The 14,615-nt window shown below is 43.5% G+C and overlaps 1 protein-coding gene across 1 annotated transcript in view; it reads right to left on the bottom strand.

Moving 5' to 3' along the window:
- Positions 1-14,615, bottom strand: part of suco (SUN domain containing ossification factor) — a 42,953-nt gene that overhangs the window by 16,308 nt on the left and 12,030 nt on the right. Inside the window, 5 exon segments of the mRNA XM_079351382.1 lie at positions 1,441-1,654; positions 1,969-2,103; positions 2,963-3,312; positions 3,973-4,071; positions 5,714-5,828. Of these exon segments, the coding sequence (XP_079207508.1) occupies positions 1,441-1,654; positions 1,969-2,103; positions 2,963-3,312; positions 3,973-4,071; positions 5,714-5,828 (913 nt within the window).

Below are 14,615 nucleotides of genomic sequence, written 5' to 3'. Positions count from 1 at the left end.
TTTGGGTGGGCGGGGCTACAAACTTCAATTCAACAAAATCTTTGCAGCTACCATGGTAACGCCTGCTTGTTACAACCAACCACCTCTGCTCTACAGCTGCTGACATTCCCCATATTACTGACGGGGTCCCAAATTAACTTTTTGATTTTCTGGTCAAGGTGGCAGGTAGATGAAACACACAGGGCAAACACGTTTTAATGGCTGAAATAACAAATAGTGTCTTTGTGTCACCTACACATCTGTTACTGTACATTTAATTGAGAAAGCATCATGTTCTGTTGAATCTATTACAGATTTAAGATTCAATTATTTTATCAGATCAGGAAATTTAAAAAAATATATTTGCTTGCCTTTATTTACTAAAGAGGTAGTTACCAGATCCCCCTGCTCCGCTCGCAGCCCCCCCCCCCCCCCCCCCCCCCCCCCGCGCCTGCATTACAAGATTTAAGACTAAAAACTAAAATCCATCAGAGAATAATAAATTGTTATTCCACAAAACAAGTTCTCTCTTGATTTATCTTTGACAACATTAGACCGTTAATATAATCAGTCTGTTTATTATTAGTGTGTATCTCAGTCTGCTCCTGCATTCAGCTCTCACTACCTACAATGTTTATAACTGAGCGCTGTTTCAGAGTGGAGACGTTCACAGACTGCGACTACAGAGACTCTGAGAGGACGCTGCTATGGCTATGTTAGCTGTAAACATGGTGAGACTGAACAGAGAAAAGTCGAGCCGACCGTTTGACCGGATTACATGTAACTGACTCGGTCGTATGGATCACGGATCAACAGTGTGCATCAGTGCTGCGTGCATGTGTGTGTGTTTGCGCTGAAAAGTCTGTCGGTGTGTCAGACTCTCAGCGTGCAGCAGAGAGAGGAGCAGGTAGCTGCAGCTAAATTAAATGTGCTTAATACTTATTATAAGATAGTTTTTATGACTTTATGGTCAAACAGTTACCCGCTCTGAGTCAGAGAGCTCTCTGAAATGAACTCAACAAACAGAAAATCTACCCCCATTTGGCGCTTGGCTGGTGTTGATTTCAGATGCTGCTACTGCGATTCATTTTTTAAAGTATGGATGTGAACCGTGGTCACTTTGAATCGATTTTTAACTGTCTCACGATTAATCTTTACATCTCTAATTCTCACTGGAGAGGGTAACCTACAAACTTGACAGTGTGCGAGTGCACACACACAGTTATGTTTATCTGTTCTGCTTTATGTTTTATAAAATGTCCTTCCTGAATCCACATCAGTTCAAAAATCTGCTTTTGTTTCACAGCTTAATGGGCTCCTATTATTCGGAGGGTAACTGATATCTAGTGTATCCACTGACATGTATTTTTCTACCGCTACCTTAAAATCTGATTAACTCAGGAGCGTTGGCTTTCATCCCTTTAAAACACAGCACGGTGTAAAATGTGAGAAGCTGCTGACCTCATGGTCTTGGAGGAGCTGGGAGGCATTTCTGTCCTGGTCAGGCTCAGACAGACCATCCTCCGCCTCCTGTTGATCCTGTTGTGGTTGTTGTTGTTCCTGTTGTTGTTGTTGTTCCTGGTCTACCTGACCTGGAGTGGACTGGATTTCTGCTTCAGAACCAGAACTGTGGATCTGGTCTGACTGCTGGTCCTCGGAGCCGAGCTCCTCCGCACTACAGGGGAGGAGAGGGAGGAGGGATCAGAGAGAGGAGATGGATAACAGAGGGCAGAGCAGAAATAAGTTCTCGGAAATATGATGAAAACATTCAAACTAATCTTTGAAATGTATTCAGAGTACTGTGTCCTGGTTGTGAGCAGGCAAAATGATGGATGAGGAAAAAATAAAATTAAAAAAATTAAGCAGAGAGAAGCGGAGAGCAAGGCCAGCGGTCAACGTCTGGGCACAGCAGAGAGGTGCAGCTTGTTACTTGATTACCTGCCGCTGTGCTTTGATTGGCTGCTGGGGGGGGGGCGGTCAGAGACTCACCTGAAGAGAGGGCGGCCAAAGGGGGAGTTTTCACAGGTTGCCAGTTCGGGGGGAATGACCCCGCACTGTGAGTGCTCAGCAGAGACAAAGCTGTCTACTGGGAGTTCATCTCCTGCACTGGCAACCCACACTGCACTGAGGGGAAAGAAAGGACACGGCGTTTACCACACCTCCTTACACTGAGGGCGAGGGGACAGGGGAGAGGAGGAGATAAATGAAACAGAGTGTTGAGAGAGAGAGTGAGAGTGAGAGAGAGAGTGTGTAGAGAGAGAGAGAGAGGGAGAGAGAGTGAGAGTGAGAGTGAGAGAGAGAGAGAGAGAGAGTGAGAGAGAGAGAGAGAGAGAGAGAGAGAGAGAGAGAGAGAGAGAGAGGTGAACAGAAGGAAAGAGAGGTCGCTCGCCGGAAAGACGGATGAGCACGTTTCAAAAAAAAGTCCCGACGTCGCCTCTGAGGAAAGATTTAAAGATGCAGGCGTTCTTCTTTTAAGGTCTGATCCAGCAGCTTACGCAGAGTGATCCCGCTCAGATCTGCAGTCGAAGTCCACAAGCTTTCATTAAGAGTCCGTCTGACAATGACGTCTGTACAGAAGCAGGCCCGGGTAACTTCGTGGTGATGAACGCCAAGTGACTTTAAAAGATCCGAGATGTGAAAGTAAAAAAAACTCCTCTCTGAGCGTGCGATCACTGACCGAGTGAGAAAATGAACAACTCAAAATAACACATCATAAACAACTGAAGGGAAAAGATGTTAACAAAAAATATAAGAAAATGTGCACGTGTTGAATGATGTGTAATATTTATACTTGGGTTTGGTTGAAGCTGGTTTCAACATCATCAGAGGAGCATGTTTTTGTTTCTCTCTCTCTCTGAGTTAAAGCAGGGTACCCCAAAGACCCTCTAAGTTCAATGTAAGACTAAGTCCCTGCAGGCACCCTGAGTTAAAGCCAGTTTAGACCAGACCATCTCCAGACTGAGGGACTGTTCGGGGGTCTTACCCTGTGTGGTCGGGGCCGGCGCTTTTTGAGGTAGGTATGTTTTCAGCTTCATCGGAGGAAGGGGCAGAGGGTGAGTCCAGGCTCGGGTCTGCAGCAGGAGTCTCAGTGACGGTCTCTGCAGCCGGGGCGTCCGTGGACTCCTGGATCTGTGCTGGAACTGCTTCTGGAGTGGAGGACACAGCAACATCCTGGTCCTGGTTCTGGTTCTGGGTGTGAGGCTGCAGAACCACATCAGCCCGGGGGTCGGGGTGAGGGACTGGGTGGGGGTCTAGCTCAGGAGCAGCAGGTTCAGGATCAGACTCCGGGTCAGTCTTGATGTGCTGCAGCTCAGCTTCTCCAGGAATCACAGTCTGCAGAGAAACCCATGAGAACACATTTTTATGACATCTTAGCACACATTCAATATGAAAGATTTTTAGAGAACTCTTTTCAAACACGACCGGTAGAACAAAACTTTGTACCCTTTCCACGTTTTATTTTTCGCATGTTTAAATGTATTTGGTTTTATTGTTATCGATGAAGAGAAGCTGTTTTCACTCCGGAACATTTTTAGAACATTTCAGACAATTTGCCTTTGAAACAGATCGCCATCTGCAGTAAGGAGAATTTCTGACTTGGACCTCCATACACTGAATCAAATGGCCACAGGATGTTTTCTGTTTTCCAGAATGTTCTTTTCCACTGAACTACATCTAACACTGACATAAAGGCCAATATTCTCATTATAGCATCGTACAGAAGACTCTGTTCTTTCGTCCGCCACTACCAGACATTTTTTTTTTTTTAAAGATTCATTTTGGGGCATTTTTTAGCCTTTATTATAGAGGGAGGACAGTGGATAGGGTCGGAAACGAGGGAGAGAGAGAGAGCGGGGATGGACATGGGGGAGGGGGCCGCCCACGCGAGGACTATGGTCTCAATACACGGACTGCCACTGCGACACCAGAAGTTGTTTATTTTGGACATGACATCTTGCTGCAGGAATAATTGTGTGTGTGGTTTGATCTTACCTGTTCTTGGTGAATGTTGTGTGTTGCCAGCTTCTGTGCTGCTCTCTCTGTCTCCAGTCCCATATCGTATGATGTGTGTGTCGTCCGTTCTTCCAACACCTGCGGGACAAAAAACCCCCAAAAAACAAAAAAACATGCATTGTCACAAACTCACAAACATCATATTCAATGTTATCTCAAGGTTTAAGGTTTTGGGGCCTTTTATTCCTTTATTTAGAGAAAGGACAGTGGATATAGTCAGAATCCAGGGAGGAAGAGAGAGAGGGGACCGACATGTGGTAAAGGTCAAGCATCCTGCTTGGTGGATCATAGGCTCTGTACATGCACGCACTAACCACTAGGCGACTTTATCAAGTACATACAGGCCACATGTCGAACAGATCGCATTCTGTTGAATCGTGAACTAAAACGTGAAAACTCTTTGCAGGACATGATGGAAGGATGGTGTTCAGAACTTCAAAATGCATTTCTGTGAGAGAATATCAGATGTTGGAGGTGAAACGATGTGAGTCTGTGAGGGCAGTCTTTAGTCTCTGAACACAGAGTGTGTTATAAGTGGAGTGATAGAGGCCTGCTGAGCTGCAACACAATGAGTCTCCTCTTTCTGTGCTCAAACATGTACACAACAATACAAGCCTTACCAAGCTGCTACCACTCAGTTTTACGCACACTCATTTGAGACAACGTGAAAGGACAAGAGGTTAAAAAACATGGAGGACTTCTGGTTTTGTTACAGACATTGATTTTGTTTGGTTTCTGCTAGTGCCGTATTAAAGTTTTAAATTCTGAGTGATGCTGATTCACTTCAAATATGTTGGCATGACAACTTATGAAGTTAAAAAGCCTGAGTTTTAAGATTATTTCTATTTTTGTTTTCTTTTATATACAATCTTCAAACGTCTGTTAAGCTGTGAATTCAGTCATTTAGTTGAAGTTATTATAATTCACATCCATCCATCCTGTCGATAAAGTTTTCATTAAATGAAGACCGGACTTTGAGAGAGAAATCTCAGGTAGCACACAGAACTTTATAATTCTGTCCACCTTTTATTTCTGTCTGTTGGTCAGCAGGCGAACATGTTAAATGTTGTTTATTTTACACTGTTAAAACATTTGATGTTGTATGAAAAATAACATCAGAGTCATGTTTTATGTTTATTGACATTTGAGTTCAAGCTCGTCTCTTCTAGCTTTCTCGGTGTCTCCATGATGTCATGTAAGGCTTCAGTCAGAACAGTTAACTCTTTAATGACCAGCAGTTATACTGGGATTATGACGACCCCAGAACAGACAGATTACAGGTCGTGTGTTTTTTTTTAATCTTTGTGGGAGCAACAAAAAGTTACGCAACGCCGTCCTCAGCCTATAACTCAGGACCTCCAGACCTCCAGCACAAAGTATTTACAGCTTCTCTCCACGCCTCCCACTCGTCACCGGGGGTCACCGGGTCACCAAAGAGAACGATCCGACACCCACTGCACCGTCAGGGTTCTGCTAAAACACCTTCTGTTTCACCAAGAGAACCACGAGTCTAATAACACAGCTCGTCATCCCACAGTCAAGCCACAGCATGAGGCAGGCTGAATGTACATCCTCCTCTCCATGTTTTTATTTCTTTCTACCAAACTAAAAACCCTAAAGGAGAAACTCATGTCTGACACTTTTATCAGCCAAACAAATAATCAATTTCAAAAAATGGAGAAAAAATGTTTGAACATTGTTTGCCCAAAGTAACACCCACCTTGTGCTGCGTGGAGTCCTGCTCCTGCTGCGGGACGTCAGGGCTTTTGTCCCCGGCAGACTGAGCCGAGTCAGTCGAGCTCGGCTCTGAACAATACACATATTGACTGGGATACCTGAAAGACACAGAGAGGAGACACACAGTCAACACAAGGCAAGGCAAGGCAAGGCGACTTCAGCCTGCAGGATATGAGAACTGTATGGGAATAATGTGGTATCAATAAGAAGTGAATGAACGAATATTCAATCAAGAGTGAACCTCACACGCATCTGCTTCTTAAAAATGTTTTTTTTTTTTTTAAACAAAATAAATCCAAGCTTTTATTTTGAATTATTGTTGTGTCTTAAGCTGGGAGTACTTAACTCGCTGCTTGAATTCAACCATGCTTTTATTTTGAAATAAAGTAAGCTCATGTGGTAGACTGAAAGTAACAACAATAACTTAACCACGAATCCAAAAACAGCTGAAAGGTTTGAGACACGATTGATGTCACGAGGTGGATATTACTTTTGATTGGTCTTTTTTTTTTCAAACATCCAAAGTCTCCTGCAGTGTGTCCCTGTAGCTTTAGACCCTGTTGAAGCTCACTGGAAGTACGCCTATAAGATATATAAACATGCAAATAATCCTGATTGAAAAAAATGAACGCATTAATTTCAGACCTCGATATTTGACAGAAATGATGCATCACATTTTTAAGAGCAAAGATTAAAGGCCAAGCAGAGGAATTTGCCGCAGGCAAATCGGTGCCTTTGAAATTAAAAGAGACCGTTCCACACAACATCCTGCCTTTAGGTGGGAGAGCAGCTGACAATGACAGGCAGCTCCAACACTGAGTGGAGGAGGCTGACAGTGAACCAGATCACACACAGAAAGTAGGAACACTTAACTTCACTTCTGTTTTCTGTCTGAATTCCTGCTGAAACTCATCCATGCTCTCGTCGTCTACTCAGCTCAACACGTCTCACCTATACCTGCATGTCTTTCCATAGCTTTGCATACCGAGCACCTGTTGTCCTGTCATGTCGATCGGTTATGTTTAAGAGCTCTCTAGCTCAGGTGTGCAGGAAGAACAAAGCAACCTGCGTTATTCTCTGTCTGACCATAGAGCGACAGTAACATGTGTGGAGTGGAGTGCTGATTGTGACGTACAGTCGTGATGACCCTGAACAGAACGGAGGAGGCACACAAACGAGGTGACGAATGAGACGAGTGAAGCTGAACGGTCAAGCTCAAACATGTTCTCAGCAGGTTTTTTTCATGACTCCAACAAATTCCCTCAGTCTCCCAACCTTTACAAGTAGCTCAGCTAAGAGCTAACAGGCTAATTTATCAAACAGACCGAGTTAACCTAAAAGGCTAGAGCATCAAACAAAGACGTACACGCACGATATATGTGGTCATCTGAACCAACGCTCCAGTCTCCAGTTGATTTCTCAAAATGTCAAGGTTTCATTAAATCAAAAGGTCAGATGTTCAAAAAGATGCAAATGAAAGTTTAATAATGAAGACATTATACACAGAAAAAGATACGTTGAAATACAGGGTTTCAGGAGCACTTTTAATAACTTTTTCTGACTGTGTCCTCTATGCTGTTGCTCCCCATATACCAAGCAAGAGTTGCCACCCATCATCACCCACTGCATGCTGCCTGACGTGATCAGAGGAGTGCTGGTTCGATTAAAAAGTCTCTGTGATTAAAGAAAACATGGGACCGGAGGAGGAGGGCAGGGAGAGTCTTATACAAAAATGGGATGTAGCTCGCAGGCTTTCAAATCCACAAGCTGAAAACGGATGGTACTGAAAGAGCTACAGCTGCACACAAACTGACTTTGATGAAAACAAACCATTTGTACCTATGAGACACCGCCTAAAACGGACAGAATTATAACTCTGTGAGACTGGTATTATGTCTTTTTTTTTTTGCTTGAAGTTACAATGACAGAAACCATGAAGTAAAATTAGGATTTATTGAATATTACCCATCACTGCCCCACACTACTCCCAAGGAACTGCAACAGTAAAAATGTAAATAAACTTGCATTGAATGTTTCGTCGAAGGAAGTGAGCATATTTGACCAAGAGGTCCAAAGACACAGAGCTCAGGTTCAGGCATCATGTGATACTGCAGCGTGCATATATCAATGGACAGTGATGTTAGCACCCTGTCAGCCCTGCTGTCAGCGCGCACACACACACACACACACTGTGTCCCGTCACTCAGAGGGCAGCTCCATCTGTACTCTGTTCTTTAATGTTCGACGTGACGAAGCAGTGAGACAGAAGATGGCGAGAACATCCAGCTGAGATTTGTTTAAAGACGCAACATGCAGAATTTTGGCACCAAAATATCTCACTTCATTGAAACGTCGACTAAACCGTGTCACATTTATTTTATACATTCCTCAAATATTTCAAACAGTTATCAAAGCCACAGAGTTTGTATAGGGTAACTGAGTTTGTTTTAGGGGTGGAGCAGCACAGACAATCTCTCGCTGTCTTCTGTTGTCATTGTTGTTGTGGAGAGTCCGCTGGCGGCGTCATTTTCACACAGTGAGTTTAAAGCTGACAAACGTCCAACTCAAGAGCTTAAAGACACTAAAGATGAGGTGTCAAGACGTTACAGCCACGTCTGCTGGAGTTTTCATTTTCTGAACTAATCAGGATGTCAAAACAACAGTTCTAATCCCGTCATTGTATATCTCCCCCCCCCCCCCCAGGGGAAAATGGCAGCTATGTGAATATAGTTATAAACGTCTGACTGATTGATGTATCTTTGTCTGGAATCTGAACATGGCTGCAACATATCAAGTAAATGGTGGAAGAATCTCTCGTCCTACATGCTGAGGCCCCGCTGACTCCATGTTGTTTTGGATCCCTGCTGCTGTAACGTGCACATGTTCATACGTATTAACACCTCAACGTATACACTTTCCCCTAAAGGTCCGAGAGGGAACACAGACGTAGTTAGAGAAACCTTAGAGCCGGGCGGTGAGGTAAAGATTCTCCATGTCAACCACAGGCCAACATAGGCTCCAGGCTAAACTTAGCTTTCCATAGCTTCGAACTATGCTGCGTTACGTTTCAAATGTCCACTGACTTACCTCCCCAATCCTCACTACAAGGCCCCACTACGTTCAGAGGAAACACCTTTAACACATTGTGTAACTGACTGCACTTAAAAACAAGTCCAAAATGATTTTTCCTCTCACTATGACTCAGCAAAAAAAATGCTCAGAGAAAGCCGGAGTTACAAATTCCGCAGTTAGCGTCCAGTCGTGCAGCTCGTAATAAACATTTCAGGGACGTTTTCTGAAAGTTCATGCGTGTGAGAAAGCGCCATCATTGCAGGCATCCCATGTGACATTTTACTTTCAATTCACTTGAGGTAAAAAAAAAAAAAAAAATCTCTTTCATGTAATCTAAACCTCTCCTCATTGTTTCATTACGCTGACTTTTCCAAAAGTCGTCGTCTTATTTTGAAGGTCTTTAATGGCTGAGACGAGAGAACTCTTGTGTAAATAAGCACACGTTTGCCAAACAGTTGATAAACAGAGAGCCGCTTTCAGTGAACACGTCACAGGGTCAACAGGCCTGTTCAAACTTCCTGAGCATTGATGCAAATCTGACATCCGCTATCTGACTCACTGTACCAATGTTTAAGCAGAGAGAGCTGTTCAAACAATTAATATTCAAATACACTGGAGCAATCATGGCTGGAACTATTCTACATGAAAATAAGTGAAGTCAGATGATCGAAAGGAAGTCATAAATAATCAGAACTGTTTCTTTTCCCCATGCAAAACAACACAGCTCAGTTTATCTTAAACCAGCACTGGACATGTGTAGAGTCATCTCACACTTAAAAGAAAAATCCCTGGAATCAGCCGGAAGGTCGCAATGCGTTTTATTTGTGACAAAAAAAACAAACCCCAAACACTGGGTCGAGGTCAGGGGTTTCTCAAACTTTGCCACGCTTAGGACCCCCATATAGCACTGGTAGGTTCAAAATGTTTTAAATTCCCTGTACATATCATGGTATAAAATATAAGCAACTTCTTAATACATTTCCTTATCTTATTAACAATAGAGGGTGGAAGTATCTACAGGTGGCAGCTTTCTGTGCAGTGACGCAGTGAATGATAAAACCTAAAAATACAGATTACAAAATGTTCCATTTCCCCCCTCTTTCATCAAAGTTTCCATGACCCCCTTAAAAATAAAATAAAATTAAATTAAGAGGTCAATGAAAGACTTTGTTAAACAGCAGAGAAAAGTCTTAACTTAAAGTTGCGGTTTAAGCTTACTTAAAGGAAGAGTCAGTAGAAATGTTTATTGATGTTTGTAAACACAACATTCCTATTGGACCCTCTTCCTCCTGAACTCATCGCTACCAGAAGTTCACGCCCCCTGCGGGGGAAAGCTTGGGAAGTTTACTGCTTGTACTTAAAATACAGACCGCTGAGAATATTACACATTGTTGTCATGGAAAAGCTGCTAATTCAGCAAGCTAGCACAAGCTAACCACCAGCCTGTGAGAAGGCCAACGCGGCATCCCACAGATAAAAGCAACCCCGAGGTTCACCCTCGTTTTGGAATGAGCTACATTAACTTGGCCTTTTTGTCTCCCAGTGATTATATTTTCTCCTCTTAGCCACTACATCGTTATATTGGTTGGTTTGCATCACTGCCTTTCCTCCAGTGCCTGAATTGTATCCGCTCCTGAACTCACCTGAACGCTGTCATGGGCTGGAGGAAATACACATCACACATAATAAAACATCAAACTCCAGGCAGAGGACAGGCTCTCTGCAGACGGAGGCCCAGAAGTGATGATTGAGCAGCAGTCATTTTGTAAGTCTAGATTTTATTTTTCGGGAAAAAGCGAGTGACTCCATCTTTAAAACCAAACTGCTGCTGGAGAAAATCACGAGCAGAACATCAGTGAAACTACAAGGCCACAGCAGGCTCCTTAAGTCGAATCTTTGACCAACATGGAGCCTTTGTACTTTTTGAAAATGTCCTTAAAATAATAAATGGAGATTGTATTGTTTGAAACGTGGTATCAAAAGGAATCAGAGTATCAAAGATTTCGAGCTCGCTGATCTTTAAGACCAGCGAGCCTTTGTAAACGTTGCTGCTTCATTACCCCCACCAGTGAATTAAGACCTGATGGCTTACATTCCTTCTGAAAACGAAAAAAAAAGACAAAAAAAAGTCAAGTGCTGAATGAAGGGGCTGGTCTTTGAGGTTCTGAGGGGGAGTGCTCTGACCTACTTTTTTTTTTTTTTTTATTCAGACGATTACGCAACAGTCAGAGAGGAAAACCCACAAACAGAGAGGAATCCAGAAACCAGAAACAGAATATAACTAAAGTATGTCATGTGTACTTCATAGCAGGAGTGGGTCATCTCTAAACTAATGAAGGATGAGCCTGAGGCGAGAATAATGAATCAGCAGCCTGCAAACACACTTCCTCATTCTCTCTCTCTCTCTCTCTCGACGTGTCCTGTCCCAATTCAGAGACATCAGGGAGTTCAAACGAGACTTGTCTTTTTGTGTTCCTCTCTGACTGCCAAAAGATGGATCATTCTGTACTATTCAAATAAGTTTTAATTAGAGAGACAGGACGGCGCACATATCAGCTCTGATGGAGGCTGGGGTTTGGTCCAGGCCACAGAAACACAATCCAGCCTTTGAAACAGCTTTTTATGCTCTATTACTGCACAAGAATACAGTTTAAAGCAGCAAACGCACACAGATACACTGTCCTGATGTAAACTGTCCTCTGCAGGCTCCACAGTCAAATCCCCAGGCCCCCTTATTTCCTGTTGGCTTTAGATCCATTCAGAAGCAGGAGACGGGATAAATCAGCTGGACAGGACCTGAGTGAGCTGGCACAGAGACGATGAAGCTGCAGAGACAACAGCCTGAGGATGGATTCCTCTGCCTGCAGAGAGTCACTTATTACCAGCAGCTGCACGGCGTGTTTGCAGGACGGTTCGATAAAGTCCCGCCTTTACTTTCCATCATCTTTCACCCCCTCCCTGACAGAACCTCTCACACACACTCAATAGTCTGATAGCATGACTCAGCAATACACAAGAGGATTTAACCTGGCCTATGTCAGATCTCTCTCTCTCTCTCTCTCTCTCTCTCTCATATCCCTAAACTTACTGACAGCACGAGATAAACACAGAGTTCTTGCTCTCCTTAAATTGAAAAGCTCAACTTTGTCACTTTGTTGTCAAAAACAGAATACAGCTGAAAGAGTTTGTAACAGAGGTGTAACACTGACCCATAAAAATGAATGACTTCAATCATCATTCGACTCTTTTTGTCTGTGTTGAGTCTTGTTTTTTAGCTGGGTCATTCCACAGAGTTACACGCAGACTGCACAGGATCTGAACACCACGAACAAACACCAACGACCAGATGCAAATGTTTGATCATTGAAAACAAGAAATTACCAGACTTCTTTTCTACTCGATGTTGTACTGAAGCAGCTATTGATATGGGTTGATTATTACCAGTATCATAGTTTAAAAGTAGAGGATCATGAAAACTCTGGTCCGATAATAAAAGTCCTTCATGCAGTGAAAAAGGACGTTTAAAATGTAAAACACTCAGAAGTTACAACCAAGTTAGAGAGCTTCTGCACTTTTTGGACAATCTATTCACCCAATAACGGGGATTTTCTTTTTATTTCTGCTGAAGCCACGGGGTGATTATGCATTCAATTTAGTGTTCGACGGAGCAGTGTGTGCGTCCTGAGGCGGAGAGCACAGTCTTATGATGTTTTGCTGAAGTTTACATTTTTCCTGATCGGCAGCGAGCTGCGCAGAGAGAGAAGCTGAGGATGTGACGGAGGCGATGGAGAACGGCTCACAGGCTGACTGATCACATGCTGCGAGAGAACCATCACACGTAAAGGCAATCAAAGACTTGAGACAGAAATGAGGAGAGAGAGGGGGACATCAGAAGAGCGATGAGGAGGAGAAGAATTGGAGGCGGTGGGAGGAAGGGGAGAAGAGGGACAGTGAAAGAGAGAGAGTCAGGAAACACGTGGGCAGAGCTGGATTGTGGGGCAGCGTGTCGTGCCAGGGATGGCCAGTGTAAAGTAGGCCAGACGGACGAAAACATGGCGTTAGTGTTTTGAAGGAAAAAAAAAAAAAAAAAAAAAAAAAAAGAGGGGCGGGGCCTGCAGCCACTGAGGCCAGAGTGTGTTTGCATGTGCGTTCCAGATTCCCTTCACATCAGGAAAAATGTGGAGCAGCAGTGTCTCCTAAAGCCTGCTGATCCTCCATAATCCTCTGCACTGGTGCATCCTGGTGCGGACAGGACACTCTCTGGACTGGGAACAGCTCACATACACCGAGCTCCACCCCGGTGCCCAGCAGTCCCACTAGAGTTTTTTTTTTAAAAGCAGAGAGTTAAGTAAAGAAAGGTTTGTCAGAGTTTCATGACAAAGTTCCTGCACACACGTAGAAACGGCGGCTCTCTGCTTCTCTCTCCTGTAAAGGTCAGCGGAGTGATTTCACGTAATCCTTATCTACATTTCATTCATGTCACATCAAAATCAGTCAGCAAAGTTCAGAAGCTCTGCTCTCCACTACTGTACGCACACACTGTATTTAACTGACAACGTGATTTTGATTGAACAAAAAAAAAAGAAAAAAAAAAAGTTTGAATATGGATTGCTCATCAGATCACATCCAAAGCAGCCGAACACATGAGGAGCTGTATTGACACGTTTGCTTCTTTAATGTCTAAAAATCAAACGTCTACAACACATTTTCTTCCTTTTTTTTTGGATCCATTGATGGAGAATGGACGTTCATGTTTCCTGCCCTGCTGTTGTCAACAACCATTAGTCCAGGCATATTCTAGTTATCGTGTTTGAGTGGCAGGCTCATTCCCACTAAGTGCTTTATGGTTTGTGCTGACTTGTTGGATGGAGGAACGGAGGTGTACCCTGTTTCCTTCCCCCCCCCCTCTTGACCTGGGCCTGTTTCTGGCAAACAGGATCTGGGTCTGGGATTATGTTGAGGAAATCTGACCCAGGACTCTCAGAATGAGGCTCTTTTTTGGTCCAATTTTGGCTTAAGGGTAAAAAGCATCTTATGTTCCCAATCTTCTGGAGAATGTGGGAGAGCTGCGGAGCCGTCCTGAAATTCAACCACGTGGGAAGTTAGAATACTACACTAAAAAGAAAGAAGATAACCACGTTAAAAACTCCTCATCCGTCACTGTCAAGCACACAAATGCCTTTGCTCCAAAAACTCTGCAGAAAAATTTAAAAAAAAAAAAAAAAAGGTCTGCTGTCAATCTGATGATGAAAACAGGCTGGTAGCTGCAGGTTGGGTCAGTTAGAAAGATGTTTTCTGAGAGAGAGGACGGTGCAGGGTTAATGAGAGGAGAAGATTCCCTCAGCTCTTCCTCTTGTGATATGCAACAGCCGCATTCTGAATAAAGTAGTTAAAGCTCTGCTCAAACACTTCCTCCAAAGTGTACGAAGAGAACTTGATCGGAGATGTTCTCACTTGTTATTCTGTCAAAATGTCAAACTAACACACAAACCCAGCAGATCCTGCAGAATGACCTTCTGAATGTTCCCAAAGCCTCATAAATAAGACGACACAAAGAAAAGGTCAGGTTCAGGGTTTTAATCCACAGCAGTTTCAGCCGTTTGTAAAGTCTGTTTGTCTTTCAGGTTTTACAAAAGATCCTTTTTTGACAACTGATGCTCAGTGACGCACAGAAATATTTGATCATGTACACATGATGTGGTGTGATCGGACCGACACACCGTTAAGAAAAGGGAGTCACTTCCTGAAGGGTTACTGGAAGACTTTGTTCAGACTAAATCTGATCAGAATCCGATCTAACTGACTGACTGACT

This window comes from Symphodus melops, assembly GCF_947650265.1.
Source record: "Symphodus melops genome assembly, chromosome: 8".
NCBI classification, from domain to species: Eukaryota; Metazoa; Chordata; class Actinopteri; order Labriformes; family Labridae; genus Symphodus; species Symphodus melops.
The sequence above is the reverse complement of the archived record's forward strand: the minus strand, read 5'-3'. Positions and strand labels throughout refer to the sequence as shown.